At 41.0% G+C, this 15753-nt stretch overlaps 1 protein-coding gene across 1 annotated transcript; it reads right to left on the bottom strand.

Moving 5' to 3' along the window:
• Positions 1-205: 205 nt before the first annotated feature.
• STX12 (syntaxin 12) lies at positions 206-15737 on the bottom strand. The gene is made up of 9 exons (XM_083512270.1): positions 15373-15737; positions 11072-11141; positions 10262-10361; positions 8360-8497; positions 7169-7212; positions 6049-6154; positions 4465-4537; positions 3232-3314; positions 206-1681 (listed from the first exon to the last, which is right to left on the bottom strand). The coding sequence occupies exons 1-9, from the start codon at positions 15479-15481 to the stop codon at positions 1589-1591; spliced, it is 816 nt and encodes a 271-aa protein (XP_083368396.1). The 5' UTR covers positions 15482-15737; the 3' UTR covers positions 206-1588.
• Between the last annotated feature and the right edge of the window lie 16 nt (positions 15738-15753).

Below are 15753 nucleotides of genomic sequence, written 5' to 3'. Positions count from 1 at the left end.
TCATGTCAGAAGCATTAACTATAAAATTTATTAAATTATATTATGAGCTTCCTCCCAAAGGAGTTAAATATAGCAAAAACTAGCAACATAATAAATTATCAGAATGTCAAAGACTTTACCCAAAGACAGTTGTTTTCTCCAGGCATTGAAAGTGATTTGATCCTTGCATTTAGGTCTGAGCTGAAGAAAATACACAATGTCAAAACACTTTTAAAAAATGTTTATTGACAGTTAAATGGATGGAATGATGGAGCAATAGTGCAAAGAAAGATGTGCAACTGAGGGCATCAATCTTCTCCAGCGCCAACTTTCACAGTTTAGTAATTTCAATAAGTAAAATGTGAAAAAGAATAAATAGTGAGTGTGTCAGTAAAAAGATTTACAATTCTACCCAAGAAATTGCTACAAGTCTATAAACAAGTCAACTTTTCAGCCTTTTTTTACATCAGTTATCCTGCAGGAGTGGAATAGACCTAAGAGCTCTACCCAGCAATTCAGAGCAGACAAAAGGTCTAGGTCAGATCTCTCAGCCAAAGGAGATAAGTAACGCTCCTAGCCTGCAAAGGTGAAAATCTTCTCTTGCAAAGACAGATTTGCCATAGTTGCTCACAAAATGTATAACTATTTTTCTATGCCACCTCCATTTTTTACCCATTACAGGCTCTGTGCTGTATTTTTTACGTGCTGCAAATGTGTAATATATGGGCTTAGAGGTACAAGTTGGGAAGACAAGAGTAAAGCAGCCCACCATCAAATACAGCTTCATTAGGCAACAATACATTTGGACACACTGCTAAATGATTCACTGTCACCACAAAAATGGATCAAGGAGAAAACCTGTTACTGAATACTAGGTACAAATACCTCTAGCTCAGAAAAGTAATCACAGAGTACATTCTCGGTTCCAAATGCAAGTGACCAAAACATTTTTCATGGTATACCATTAAAAAAGATGGGAGATGTTTAAAGTTCTCTTGAGAAGTTTAAAACAAAGGCTACTGTGTAGCCTGAACTTTTAATCACAAGACTACCATGCTGCAATGAAGAGCAACTTCTGGAAGTTTCAGAAGTGGTATACAAGGCAGCAGAGGAACTGAAAAAGAGTTGCAGCTCACCGCACACTCTTAAAGCAAATCTCTGGATCACAGCAACAAATTCATTGGAGAGTTGCTTAGTTAGTGAGATTCTGGCGTTCTCAGAAGTTATTCCTATGCAAGTCACTTATAAAAGCAGTATGTATTTTTAAAAAGTTAAATTTGTAGTGTATGTTGTCAATTAACAGGTTACCGATCACACTCTCCAACACTTTATATTCAGGACAGCAATAGTATAGTAAACAAAAAAAAAACCCACAAGTTTGATTACATAAAATAATTTTACATTAACTGATAAATACTGTCTTCATGGTTCACTAAATCCAATAACTAGTTATCTTCATGTTAGTTTCTATATATTATAATTACTAGAGGAAAACCAGTTTGTGTTGCATCTCCTCTCAATCAATTCATTCCACAGGGTTTGTCTACTTGTTTTCCCTTTGGGGAGGAAAACAACAACTCTGCAATTCATTCAGTTCCACGTAAGGACTTCATTTTGATGCCTGCCAAATAATGAGTCCCAGGATTAGAACAGCCACAGACAGACCAAGAATCAGGATACAGATCTTCTTACGCGATTTCTTCTGTTAAACGAAAACAAATAGGGAAAAATCCATTTACACTGGGAAGATGATAAGAAAACAACATTCAGCTCATTACAATAGGAAGGTGGGATGTGTTTGGACGCAATACTTAACCAAAGAGAAAAGGAACAAGATATCAACAAGAGGACAACAACAGAAATTGTCAAAAGAGTGCTTAAACAATCAAGGCTGAATATTTAACATGTATTTAAAAGGAAGCAATAGAAGGTACAAATTTATTGCCAGTGGTGTTGACTGAGAGAAGCAACCAGGTAGATTTGTGCACAAAGTGGGACTTTCCCCCTTCTCCTTTTCATTAAGGCTCCATACTGCATTGAAAGCTCCTTTGTAATTCCCCAGTTTAAAAAACACCAGCGGGTTTCAGCATATGATAAATAAAATGCTGCTGTTCAGAAAAATGATGAAAATGCCTGTTCATGCATATGTTGCTCTGTGCACATTTCTGAATTGCTAGCAATATAATAATCATGACTGTATCTGAAGAAGTGTGCTTGCACACGAAAGCTCATACCAAGAACTAACTTAGTTGGTCTTTAAGGTGCTACTGGAAGGAATTTTTTTGTTTTAGATAAAAAATGCTTTATTGATAGGTGTGGGGATATTGGCTTATTTTGCTTCTGTATTTTTAACATAGGGAAATTTTCTGAAATGAGGTAAGTGGCTACCAGAGTCTTTTCAGTGTTGGTGCTTCAGTTATGAAGTGCTTGCTAGACATCACTCTTTCATAACTCCAGTGCCAAGCAAAGATATCATTTTCTTAAGCCTTTTAAACTCAGTGTCTCATAGCGGGCTTCCCCCCTTGTTTTATTCTACTTGATATTTACAGTTTAGTTGTTTTTATAGTTATTTCTGCCATTTTAATTACTGAATAGTATTGTAAACCACACGCAGAATTTTATTAAAGGGCGGTACATAAATACCTGTAATAAATGTCATTGGCCCATGTATCATATGCACTTTTCATGTAGCTTTAACATTAATATTTTAAGATGGTGCCACACAGTCCAGGAGATAGAAATAGAATGTGTTAGAAATTCAAAAGAAGAAAGGACACAGTCAAGTGGGTAGGATGTTGTTGTACGTAAGGTCCTGGGTTCAACAATGGCCTATTCTAGATTTCCACCACTCTGTTACAGGTCCTCATATATAGACTTGAGTTGTGCTTACTGCCTCTAGATTGTGCAAAGGGTAAATTCACTGGGAAGAATCTCTACATTAAAAGCTTTACATTTTTCCATCAGTTCGAATTTCAAGGTGTCACAAGGAATTGAAAAAGAGAAGTATGTAGATACCATTTTATTTTTGTTTTAGAAGAACCATGGGTGGTATCCAATATTAAAGCCAGCTCACTGAAATTAATGGGCAAGACTAACTTAGATCCATTAATTTCAAAGGGTCTCCCTCTGAACAGAACTTAGCTGGAATCCAATCCGTCGGTTTCAAGAAGCTTTGCTTTCTCTTTTCTGAAGAAACTTAGCAAGACTGATTCCGCTCCCACCTCCCTTCATTTTAAAGCAAGACAATGTTACCTGATAATAAGCGGCTCTTTGTAACTGGTCATTGGCACTTTCCACGTGGACTTCTGCATTTTCTACATTTGCTTCTATACTATCTATAGGGAAGAAGAGCACACACAGATGTACAATTCTCTTACAACAGCCTGTATATATAATAACAACAACAACAGCCTGTATATCAATGATTGGGAATCTTGTTCTGTCGAGGGCTCCATTCCTGCAGGAGTAACCTATGGAGTGGTGGTGGGTGGGGCCAGAGTTAAACTCTGAATTTTATGAAATACAATTAACTAACTAACTAACTAGCTAACTAACTTGGATGGGGTCACTTGCTTCTCTTCCCATCACCCTTCCTGCTTGCCTGGTGGGCTTGCAGGGCAGGGAATGGTCACCTTTGCCAGAGGTCCGAGGCAATGCTGGCAGAGAACTCCTCACCCGACCCTTCCATTTGCTCCATCTGTTTTCATTTTTTTTTGCACCATTTTGAACTTCCCCGCCTTTCTACTCTCCCTCCACCCACATGAAACAAGACCAAGGAACACAGCTTTCCCACCCCATAACATTGCTATAATTAGGGTTTCCATATGTCCAGAATTTCCCGGACATACCGCAGTCAGAAGCAGTGTCCAGGTGGAAATTGGGGAAATTTCGGGAAAATATGGATGCATGGCAACCCCAACAACTTTTGTGTCCAGGTTTTCACTTTTTGTAATAAAGCCTGTTTAGTCAGTATATAAAATTGTTTTATCATAAAAGTCACAGGTGCTGTGAGCCCTGATATACTGTGTCTCATAATCCACTGACAAACTACTACCAGCTCATTTTCAAAAGGTATAGCGTGAACAAGTACTTAAGGCCCCACCTTCTGAAGTGGTAAAAATGCCTCTATTTTGCCCAATTAAAAAAAAAAAAGTTTAAAATGAGAATGCTCCTGTGCAAGTATCTAATGTGTCCACACATTTTCTTATACTTACAGCATTATCAAATCAACTCAAAAGAAGCCAAATCAGTTTCTGCTACTGGTCCTCTCAGCTACAGCTTATATACAATAGTTCAAGTCAAATGATATATTTAGAGCACACTGCCTGGCACAAAGAACACTCAATTTGTTTCAAAGATCTCCAATATGAATTCTCAGCTAGTAACACACCATAGGCTGAACATATAACCATAAGCATCCATAAAAAGTTGCACAATCAGCAATTTGGAGCGAAACTGTCATAGCAAACACAGGTATCATCTTACCAATCATGTCTCCCTGATCATGGATCATCATAGCCAAATCTTTAAATATCTGGTTCACATCCAGGATATCTGCCTGAAGGGAAGAAGGTCATGAAGAGTTACTCTCTCCAAACTGCATGTTTACAGAACCCATTTGAAAAAGTAACACAAATGGACATCCACTCTACTATGGTTTAGATCTAAATAACAACACCCACATGATGAGGCTTTCCTGCCCACTTTTCTGCTATAATAGTTTGATCCCCTGAAAAGTGACTCCTGGGAAACTGTCTTAGTATTATTTACAAGCCTTTGAGATGACATAGTTAATAGGGTGGTATAAAAATGCCAAAAATAAAAATTACATTTTTATTTTTGGATCCAAGTCCTCACATCCCTTTGAAATGAAGAAGAAGAAGAAGAAGAAGAGTTTGGATTTGATATTCCGCTTTATCACTACCCGTAGGAGTCTCAAAGCGGCTAACATTCTCCTTTCCCTTCCTCCCCCACAACAAACACTCTGTGAGGTGAGTGGGGCTGAGAGACTTCAGAGAGAAGTGTGACTGGCCCAAGGTCACCCAGCAGCTGCATGTGGAGGAGCGGAGACGCGAACCCGGTTCCCCAGATTACGAGTCTACTGCTCTTAACCACTACACCACACTGGCTCTCATGAATGAAACATTTACAACCACATTTTCCAGAATTTATGAAGAAGTCTCTGTCTTCAAAACTTGGATGAGTTTCTACAACTTATCCCCCGTTCAACACCAAAGAAACATCATTGGTTCCATCTGCCTGGTTCCTATATTCCAAAGTGCGGCTTCTTGCCCACCTGACCTGCTTATACCTCCTTCAAGCAGATCTCCTTCCTTTTCCTAGTAGCTCCTACATTTGTTTCCAGCCTGGGATAGCCACATCCTTCACTCCTCCCTTTCAGCAACTTCAAGAGAGTCACAGCCTATGTTTTCTGAACACTTACCCCAATCTTTGACTGTGTATATGTTAGGGCTGTGTGATAAATTTGTGATAAGTATTTCAACAAGGCAATACTGGGAAGCTGTCAAGTCTCAACCTTTTTTTCACTGGTATACAGCTGAACCGATACTTTACAGATACTTTGCCCCAACTGTCAGGACTTCAAAGTGCAGTACAGGGTTGTTTGAAAAGCAGTGTGGGACTGCTTGCAAAGGGGCTTTCAAACCCCACTCAATTGCTCTTTAAACCTGTAGCTTTCAGAGGTTCAAAAAGCAGCATGGAATTCTTCTTCTTTGGTTGTATTCACCCATTACCAGCAGGGGTACTGGAGCATACAGTTAATGCAGAATCAAACACCACCACCCCGCATATCCGATGATTGGCATGTGGGCATGGTTTCAAAAAAAATGGCCTCATGAGCCAAATTTTACCCCCTGGCAGGTCAAGATTCCTGTGGGTCAGAGGTTCCCCATTGCTGAGTTACAGCGTATCCCAGTATGCAATTAAAGAAAATACAGAGGGGACCAGTGTGGTTCAGAAGAACCTCAAAGTCTTCTCATTTAGACCTATTTAAATAAAATAAAGCAATTTTTAAAACTTTGCATCTGGTTCAAGTCCTAATCCACTCACCTCCAACTGCCTAATGGCAGTTTCTCTCTCCTTAATTAGTTCAAGATCTTGTTCTGTTATTGCTACGTCTTCCTCTTGAGACTGCATCTGATTCCACTCTTCATTGCTGCAGGGAGAATGCTACATTACAGTCTGCTATTCCAACTATTACTGAATACTCACTTGGTTTTTCACCTAAATGCCTGATTTGTATTAAAGGAGGGAGAGTGCTCTCCAAATAATGAATCACTTACCTATTTCACAATTTATTGCAAAAATATTTGTCTGTTTTATCCTGTTTCTCCAATGAAAATTCCTATGCTCAGATCATGAGTCTACTACTCCAGAAAAATCTGAAGCTGTTTTAATAGGTATTTTATAGGTATTGATGTATTTTTGTCACCTAGGTTTCAAAAGCTTGCAGACATCATCCTAAAGTGAATTAAAACACATAAACTGGCAACCGTATGCATGCTAATAGTTCATTGGGACTGAAAGTACCAAGAAAATAATCTGAAATGTCCTATGACATAGTCAGAGTTTTTTTGCAACTCTGCCCCCAACAGTCAAATGTAAAAATAATGTTGGTAAAAGTCAGGATCTGTATTTATACTTAAGTGCAACAGGTCTGACTGAGATGTTACAGCTCAGTCATAGTTTGACAATCAGAGCTTTGTCCAAGACTGGCATGCTCCCTCCTAACCCTCCCAAATTACCTCTCTCTCTTCCTGGTTTGCGTTAACAATTACTTGCTCAAACCAGATGCCGTGAACAAGTGCCCACAAACCAGTTTGCTTCTAAGCCAGAATTCAAGCCATGGTTCAAACTCAATTTCCAAAGTCTGGATACAGACCATGGTTCAGGTCTTGGCCGTCATTGATGCAAACTGGGAAGTAAGTGAGGGAATCAGAGAGCATATCAAGGGAGCACACTGGTCTGACATCTGAAATGGGCCATTTTTGTTCTGATTCAAGAGTAAGAAGCTTATGTACTATTGGAACACATTGTTAATTCACCAATGCCTGTTTGTTTTTTTCCTGTTCCCCACCCATTTCCCCCAAAGTCAAGAGATATGATTAAGAGATATGATTGCATTTGAAGAGATAAAAATGATTTGTCACCTTAAAGAAGGAAACATTACCTGTCAAATGAGACCAACTGTTCTTCCCTGGACCTGTCATCTCCCTGGAAAAAACAATTTAGTTCTCATCAGTCAACAAGGTAAGGTTTCTACTAAGTAGACTGGAGGATGTGATGAAACACTGAAGCATTATAATGCCTGATCACTATCAGTATTGTCTTCATGTCCTGCTGATTTCAATGGGCAGGACAAAGAACGATAGATTAAAAGGCTTTGTGATAGTCAAGAGAAGATAACTTATTTTTAACTAAAAGATTTTAAGGTTGCCTTTCAAACTAAGCTTTCAAGGTGGCTAATAACCAGTACAGGAAGTTGGGTGTTTTTTGTTTCTAAAAAACACCAATAACTTGAACAGAGCAAAACTAAATAGGAAGGGATAGTGATCTCATCAGTCAAGCCCTCTGTTGCATGGCATGATCACTCACTAGAATTAATCCTCTTAATCCAGTGTGTGCCACAAGTGTGTGCAAGGGAAACATATGCAATCCAGGGTCACTACTCATATGACTAGGAGTATTGCTTCCTGTCCTTAAATATGGGAATTAGTCAGACTCCTATCTACTCAACCAACTTGGCCAATGCTGACTTCAATGCTGAAGGAGGGAGAAACTCCCCAATGCAGGGGAGAAACCATTTTAATGCAGTGTTTTGGAAGAGTTTTAGTGGGAGCAGGAACCTTACTCAACATTAAAAAAATACAGATAGGAGAATTCGCCTAATTACTGTGGTCCAAGGGGTGGCTTTGACTCATAGTCCCAGGAAGTAACTGTCTCTCAGCAAAGCACTTACCCTGGTAGGCTTCCCAGATCAATACAACGCATCAGAAGTCTGTTCTTGGTAGGATGACCTACCAAGGTATGATGCCCTTGGCTGATTAAACAATCTCTGACCTTTAAAATTTGTTTGTGGCAGGGGGTGTTGTTGTTGTTATATGTATTGCCTCCAAGTGGGAATCATGGTGTATTCTGAACACACTTCAACTATATTTTGGTACTGTTTGCTGAAAGAGTAATCTCAACCTCACAGAATAGGCAGAGTATAGGATATGTTATGAACCCTAGCTAAAACCAGGGTCAAGAACTGTCATGTTTACAGGATACAATGCAAAACATTTAAATGCTTAAAAAGAAACATTTGAACGGAGCCTGTAACAGCCTTTTTCTTTAGGAGAGGCGTGGCTGACAAACTTACAGAAAGACGAGAACCAGCTCTTGCCCGGGCAACAGTCTCCTTTTCTTTTTCAGACACTCTTCTTTGCACTGCTTGAAAGTTATTTAAGGCTGCAGAAAAGTCATTCATTAAACGTTCCTTCTGAAGTTTCTGCTGGCGCTAGAAAACACAAATTATGTCCATGGCTTATTGTGTAGAACAGCAAAAAGGAGCATCCAATAACAAGGAGAATGTACATGCCTTATTTCTACCTTTTATGGATTCTGTTTGTAACAGTAATCCAACAGGATTTCCAAGGGTTATTTCCAAGGTGGAAATAACACCTTGTTCCACAGATCAAAGTACAGCTTCACAAACTGTGAGGGAGGAGACACACAAACCACAGCATTTCCAGTACATGTTTCTGGGTCTATACTGTAGTTTATAGGCATCTGACAACAGAAATGCAACTGAGCAAAGTGGACTAAGGCTGCAATCCTAACCTCTGGCTATGCTTGATCAGCCCGATTGCTCATACCAGTTCAATAGCTCTGGCCTAACATTTGGGCAGATGGGTGCACTGAGGTGCTCCTCACCAGTAGAACTCCCTTGCTGATGTTGGAGCTTCTCCCCTAGACAAAGCTGGTGAAGCCCAGCAGGGCTGGGCGGAAGGAGACCTCTGCTCCATCCAAACCCCCTCCAGCACAGCACATCAAGGGCTTGGATTCCTTTGCCCAGCCTCCATTCCATCTTCTTTTGAAGTTAGTGGGATACATATTTATTTAACTTTTTTTGCAGCTCCATAGACAACTTGTCTTTTGTTTGCTGGTGCAGCAGTGAGCAAAAAGGCAAACTACTTAAGAAGGTTCTACAGAAGCTGTAGGCAGGAATGGGGCAGGGAAGTGAAAGCGGAGTTTCAGCTGACTATCATCGCAGTGCTACTTGGGCAATAATCTCTCTTATTGTTTATTGGCATTACATACTGAAATAAAAGCCCCTCACTTTCAGCTGTGCTACCATTTGATATGACATGGGGAAGTTCATCAATAGGTCACAGTTAAGGAGAAGTGATTCCCCCCCCCATTTAACCTCTTCCTCCCTTCCTCCGTGGTTTGCAAAGCAAAATAATACAGAAGTGGATAAAGCCTTGTTACAGACAAGCAGAGGTACACAGGCAATACACAGGCAGTCTTAAAAGCTGGCCTCTTAACTTTAGTATTAGTATTAGCCCATGTGCTGAATCTTCCTATTATCATTTCAAACACTTCTCTGCACTGTGTCTTGCCCAAAGCTAGTCACCTCATCTGCTTGTCAGGTGTTGAGGAGAGCAGCAGATCTTGCTTGTTATTAGACACCCACAGCATCTCATATCTGCTGTAGGCAAATACCAGTCTGCATTTATGGCTCGATATATGAACATTAGCAGCCTGGGAAGGGAAAAGAACTGGCCTAAATAACATTCAGCTTTAGACTAGCATTTAGAGTCCTAAAACTGAGTGTTTACATCCATTTCATGCACTAGCAGATACTGAAAGATTCCCTTGCCTTCAACCATCTGTTGTTTCCTCACTCACTACAGCAGATGGAAATGAGGGATTAACCCTCTTCCCCAGAATACTAATTACATTCCAATGGAAAAACCACCATGTGCCAGTAAATTTCAGATATAAAGAGTTCAGCCTTTAAATTAGGGATGGGAAACCTGTGGGCTCCCCATGTTGGTGCATTACAATCTCCATCATTCCTGACTGTTGCCTATGCTGGTGGCTGTGGTCCACAGGTTAACCATCCCTGCTCTAAATGGACCTCACTCACCTTTTCACAGTATCCTACACATCCCATCAAAACAATGATGTTGGTATTCCATTAAAAACATCACTAATATCGCCATTTTCAGAAATAAGCTTTCCTTCCAACCTATCGCAGCACAGAAGACTCAGATACCTGTTCCGATGCAGATAAGGGGAGTGGCAGGGAGCCCAGCTCCTTCAGGTATTCATTGGTCTCTTTGGCAAGCCGGTTTGCTGTGTTCTGCAACTGCTGTCTATGAAAAAAGAATGCATTTTTCAGCTTTGATTTCTAGACTCTTCAAAATGGAAGCTTGAGCACATAAACAGGAACTATGCTACCCACAAATCTAATTTTTCATTCATTCGGTTATGCAGCAATTTAGGACAGCCACATGATTCTTGTTGGGTGCCTCCCAATACTAAATTTCATTTCCCCCAGAAGTGAATAGACATTCCTTCCGTATAAGCATTTCTAGTCTCTTTGGAATTAACAAGTTGTACAGCAGTTTGTTACTGTGTCCAATGGCCTACAGATGCAGCCGCATGAGATGGGGAAGTCTTGATGTAGAATGGGCAGTTTTTTAGACTGCAGGTGGAGAATCACATTCATGAATGTTCTGCTACATTAGCCATGCTGGCAGAAGCTGATGGGACTAAAAGTCCAACAGAATCTGTAGATTCCCCATCCCTGCCCTATATGAACTTACCCAAAGTAGTGTACTAGCACAACAGGCAGCAGTCTGGGCTAAAACCCCTCTCCTTAAAATACTATATCTATTTTATTTTGTGGGATACACAAACAGGAGAGTATTAAAAAATGCTATGCCTCCCCTTGCAGACTGAAGTGGCGTCATCTCTTCAACCAACCACATTCTACTGCCCATGCAGGATATTCCAAATATATCCAAGTATTTGGGTTTGCCATTGTAATATGCACTTTAAGAACTGCTCTGGTCATACGTACAGGTTTTCCTGCAGTTTGCTGGAGTCCTGCTTAGTTCCCAGCTGACTCATCAAGTTCTTTATCTGAGAAGCTGTGGAAGCAAAGTTGATTGTGCGTTATCATTGTGCATAAAAGTTCTCCTCTAAGGACGTATTGCCAGGGGAAAAAACATTGCTCAAATCATAGCCTGATCCTAACTATAATTACTTGAGGATAGGTTGCATCCATTTCAGTGGTGCGTTTAGCCTAAAGCTTCAAAAGGAATTTAAAGGGGATTTCACTATTTTCAGAAGGAGACATTCTTTGGGGCAACACAAAGTTGTCTTTCAATGAATTAATTAAAAAAATATTGTTATGACTGTAGAGAGTACTGGAAGAAAACTTCAATCGATTAAAAAACTACTTCTGAAATCACTACATCTGTCGGCAATAAGTGACAAAGTACAAAGCAGCAATAAAACAAGTAAGTGACAGTGCAAAGGTTAAATCTAAAATAAAAAGGGAGGGAGGTTGGGGAGAAGACGACAGACTTGGGAGCCCTATTGTAGCCTTCACTGACCTAGTGCTCTCTAGATACCTTGGGGTACAACTCATATCAGCCCCAACCAGCACAGCCAACAACCATGTTCAGCCAACATGGCCAATCGGGGTTGTAGACCCAAATAACTAGAGAGCATCAGATTAATAAACCATACCCCACTGAATTCAATGGGACTGACTTCTTGTAAATTTCCATAGGAATGGGCAGGAAGTCTTTCTTTGGAACTTAATATTAATATATATTTCAGTGACTTCCTTCCTTTTTTCTTGTACAAATTAGCAACTTTTTGAAAGATGAATTGAGATGAGGTAGAGACAGGTCCAAAGACAGACAGGAAGAGAACTATTCTGCATTCACATTTCAAAACTGTTCAGTCCCAGGTTGATGCTTATTTTGGCCTTATGTCAGTAAACCACAGAACAGATAATTAAATCAGACATAATAAACACCTTCTGAGAGTTATAAGCAAATACAGTATATATAGTCCTAACACTCATGGCTTGCTTGTGCTAGGTTGCGAACATGATGAGATCAAGCTAGTCTGTAACAATGCTTAAATAAAGCCCGAAAATATAAAAAATCTTGCAATTGTGAATTACTTGTGCAGAATCACAGAACAGTTGTCTTGAATATTAGTCTGGCAGAGCATGCACATTTGACTGTTTCAGCATAACACTAAATCCTGGTTTAGTGTTAGGTGGACAAATCTCTATGAACCCAAGAAAGTGTCATACTCGCATGCTGCTGCTCCCCATCTTGTGGCTACATGGGATGGGAAGCATGCAAGCCCAAACACTTTGTGCTCACAGAGGTTCATCAAACCACAGTTTAGCATTATGTGCAAACTGGGCCACAGCTTCCTAATCAATTAGCTTCAGAGTGTGGCTGCAGTTCAGCTACAAGTCTGCTCAGAAGATGTGGATTATCTAGGCCAATTTCAGTCCAGCTTCAAGTCCAGGTATAACACCTAAAGTGCACTGGACACCTAGGTAGCAGAAGGGCAGGTGGACGACAACCCCGCTGGTTCTCTTACTCTCAGCAGCTTTTGATACCATCAACTACAGTAAACTCCTTGAGTGATTCGGTGAGTGGGACGTAGACGAACACCATGTTACGGTGGGTCTGCTCCTAGTACTAGGACTGTTTCCTGGGAACAGCACCAGGCAATTGTTGCTCAATGCCGTTGAAGTTGACCTGTGGTTTCCTACAGGGTTCAGTTTTGTCCCCCTTGCTGTTTGACCCCAAATGGAGCCACCCAGTGTTCGAAACTCCCATTGTTCCAGGCACATTTTGCACCAGGGAATTTCATTAGCGCGAGTAGTTTCTTAGCTCTGGGCGCAATACTGCGCCTAAGATTTCAGATTAAAAATGCAGAGTGGAAGGAAAGGAGGACCTTTTTCTGCCTCACGCTGAACACCTTAACCTGATCTTATATAGTTTTGTTGTGATATATTGCTTGGTTTTTGTGTGCCTTGGTAATAGCTGCTTTGGGCATTTTTTGATAGAAAGATGAGAAACATATGTAACAAATTATTTACTAAAATATTTATACACCATTATTTATATTAAAAAATCAGAGTGGTTTACAATATTGAAAAAAATAAAATGGGATGCCTCTGGGGAAAGGGCACTTGTCTTTTTTCTAGCATACTTCTCATGCTCCCAGTCATGAACTACAGAGGCAAAATGTAACCTCTGGAGGTTGTTTTATATATATATATATACCTACCAATATCAAAGCAGACACAAATGTTACTAAAGGTAGCTAATTCTTGAAACTAACTGCTTATGCAAATTGTCTACTCCCCCCAGCCCTTATTTAGCTCCACAGCATCTGAGATTAGGACTAGTGGAAAAGCTGCAGTGCAGTAGAGTAGGAGCTGCAAGATTATTTTTTCCCAGCCACAAAAGTTGTACAGTGGACGCTCGGGTTGAGAATGTGATCCGTGCGGGATGCACATTCGCAACCCGCAGCGTTTGCAACCTGTGTCTGCGCACACGCAGGTTGTGATTTGTGCTTCTGCGCATGCGCGACTGCCGAAACCCAGAAGTAATCCGTTCCAGTACTTCCAGGTTTCGGCAGTCCGCAACCCGAAAAAACGCAACCTGAAGTGGCTGTAACCCAAGGTATGACTGTAGCTTGTGTTCCTCTCTACATTTCCACTTCAGATATTAATTTATACATAAAAATTTGAAAGTCTTTCAAAGCTCAAGAAGTCTGTCCTTTCTTCCTTCTGTAGCATTTGTAAATGGGAGCAGGAGAATGGGATCAGACAGGTAACTATGTATATTTTCTAGGCACTGTTGTCAGATTTAAGACTGGGTGAGCTCTAGGCATAAATAAAAGTCAAAGAAACGACATGACAAATAGATCTCTTAGGGCCCATCCTCTTACAATCTATACTTGAACAGTTTATATTCTGATGTGATTTTAACCCAGAGTTTTGGCATTCATTCTCCCTGTTTTCCACTATATGCTGGTTCAAGCAACCCCACCTCTGAAGAAGTTGCTTCACACTAAAAAAAAAAAGAGAACCAAAGATGCCCCAAGCTGACAGGGGCACTTTTAAAAGGAAGCATATGTCCCTTTTGGATTTTTGAAGGATAGGGAAACTTCAGATTTAGGAAGTAGGAAGTTTGGGACAGCAGCTCTCTCTGGTGATGATTGTATAGATGAGGGGGAATTAAATGGTACATATTCCATATTAAGATGAGGTTGGATGGGCCCTTACTAACTAGACTCAAGACAATTTCAGAGACTGTTCTTGCCTTCCTCAAAAGCACTTTTGTGTAGCTGGAAACAATATATAGAGACTGTTACACAGTGATCACATGCAAGTGTATTTTGCTACATGTACACATAGGGAAACCAGAAGAGATGTCAATGGTTTGGCAGAATTAAGACACACAATGAAATACATAACCACAGGGCCATTATATTCTATATGCAGGTCACACCTCTTGACTACAATGAAGTGATTGCCTTTTAGTCAACAAAGAACATGTGAAGCGGCCTCAGTGATATTTATAATTGTTAGGAAGCTATTAGGTGAAGCATGGGCAAGGTAGCAATGAGCAGAGATTGACTCATCCCTTTGCAATAATTCTCCCACTCATATGAATATGAATAATGAGACTGCCTGTGGCTTTAACTTCTTCTTTTTTTATAAATACAGATCTTGCTTCCTCTTGTTTATGTTGGTCTATTTTACTGTATTTTTTGAAAGCAATACTTTATGATGCAGACCAAACCAAATAAATAAAAGAACCCTTAGGACAGAAACACGAAGGAAAGGGGTGTGTGGGGTGTAGATAAGGGGGGGACGGACCTATTGGGGGAAAAGTGGGCCTTTAAAAAAAAGAGAGAAAGCCATGGGGGTGAGTGATTATAATGGCTTTCTATCGGTTTTAAATATTGTCTTTAATAGACCATCGGGGTAGAGAGCGGGCAGTCCCTGCGGATTAAAGTTCGCTAAAAGGGGGCCCTTGGAACTGCCTGCCACTGCAGCTAAAGGAATCAAGTTTACAGAAGGTCGAAAAATTGCCTTAGGGAGCTGTGAGCCGCCTTGAACGTATTGTAAACGGAAAGGCGGGATCTTAAAAGAAAAAAAAAGACGAATCTGAGGAGGATAAGGTGGCGTTGGGAGGTGGAACCCATGACAGGGGGGCGGTAACAGAGATTGTTTAGGCGGTCGGGGGACAGAATTCAGGAGGCCTGAGGGGACAAGACTTAAGACACAGCGGGTCGTGTGGGGAAGGGGAGGAAGCGGTTTTCACTCACTGCATTGTGCCAGGCGCTGTACATTGGTGCTGCAGGTCTGGATAATGGCGCTGAAGTCCCGGGGCGGAAGCCCCCCGGGCCGGTACGTCTCTAACGGGCCGTACGACATGGCCGAGCCTGAAACCCGGACAGAAAACGAAAGAAGGAAAAACACACGATAAACAACACGGGATCTGTGTCAGGGTCAGCCGAATCTGACTAGCGCCGCTTCCGCCGCCTTCACGAAGACGCACGCGCAAAGGACCAGGCCCTGCCTTCTTTTCCCCTGCTCCGCGCAGGCGCGGGAAAGAAATGCGCGCACCCGCCCCGCAAGTGACAGCCTGCGACGCGACCTGCCCTCGGCTTCCCCTTTCCTAGGCGGGTTCTGCGCGTGCGTCGCGT

This window comes from Podarcis liolepis, assembly GCF_965112155.1.
Source record: "Podarcis liolepis genome assembly, chromosome: 7".
In the NCBI taxonomy this organism is placed as follows: Eukaryota; Metazoa; Chordata; class Lepidosauria; order Squamata; family Lacertidae; genus Podarcis; species Podarcis liolepis.
The sequence above is the reverse complement of the archived record's forward strand: the minus strand, read 5'-3'. Positions and strand labels throughout refer to the sequence as shown.

Bases quoted from the DNA above. Each gene is read 5' to 3' on its own strand.
- STX12 (XM_083512270.1), bottom strand. From the start codon at position 15,481: ATGTCGTACGGCCCGTTAGAGACGTACCGGCCCGGGGGGCTTCCGCCC. The intron at 4,538-6,048 runs GTGAGTGGATTA...TCTTCCCTTCAG, and splicing joins CTGCCATTAGGCAGTTGGAG to GCAGATATCCTGGATGTGAA. The intron at 3,315-4,464 runs GTAAGATGATAC...TCTTCCCTATAG, and splicing joins TGATCAGGGAGACATGATTG to ATAGTATAGAAGCAAATGTA.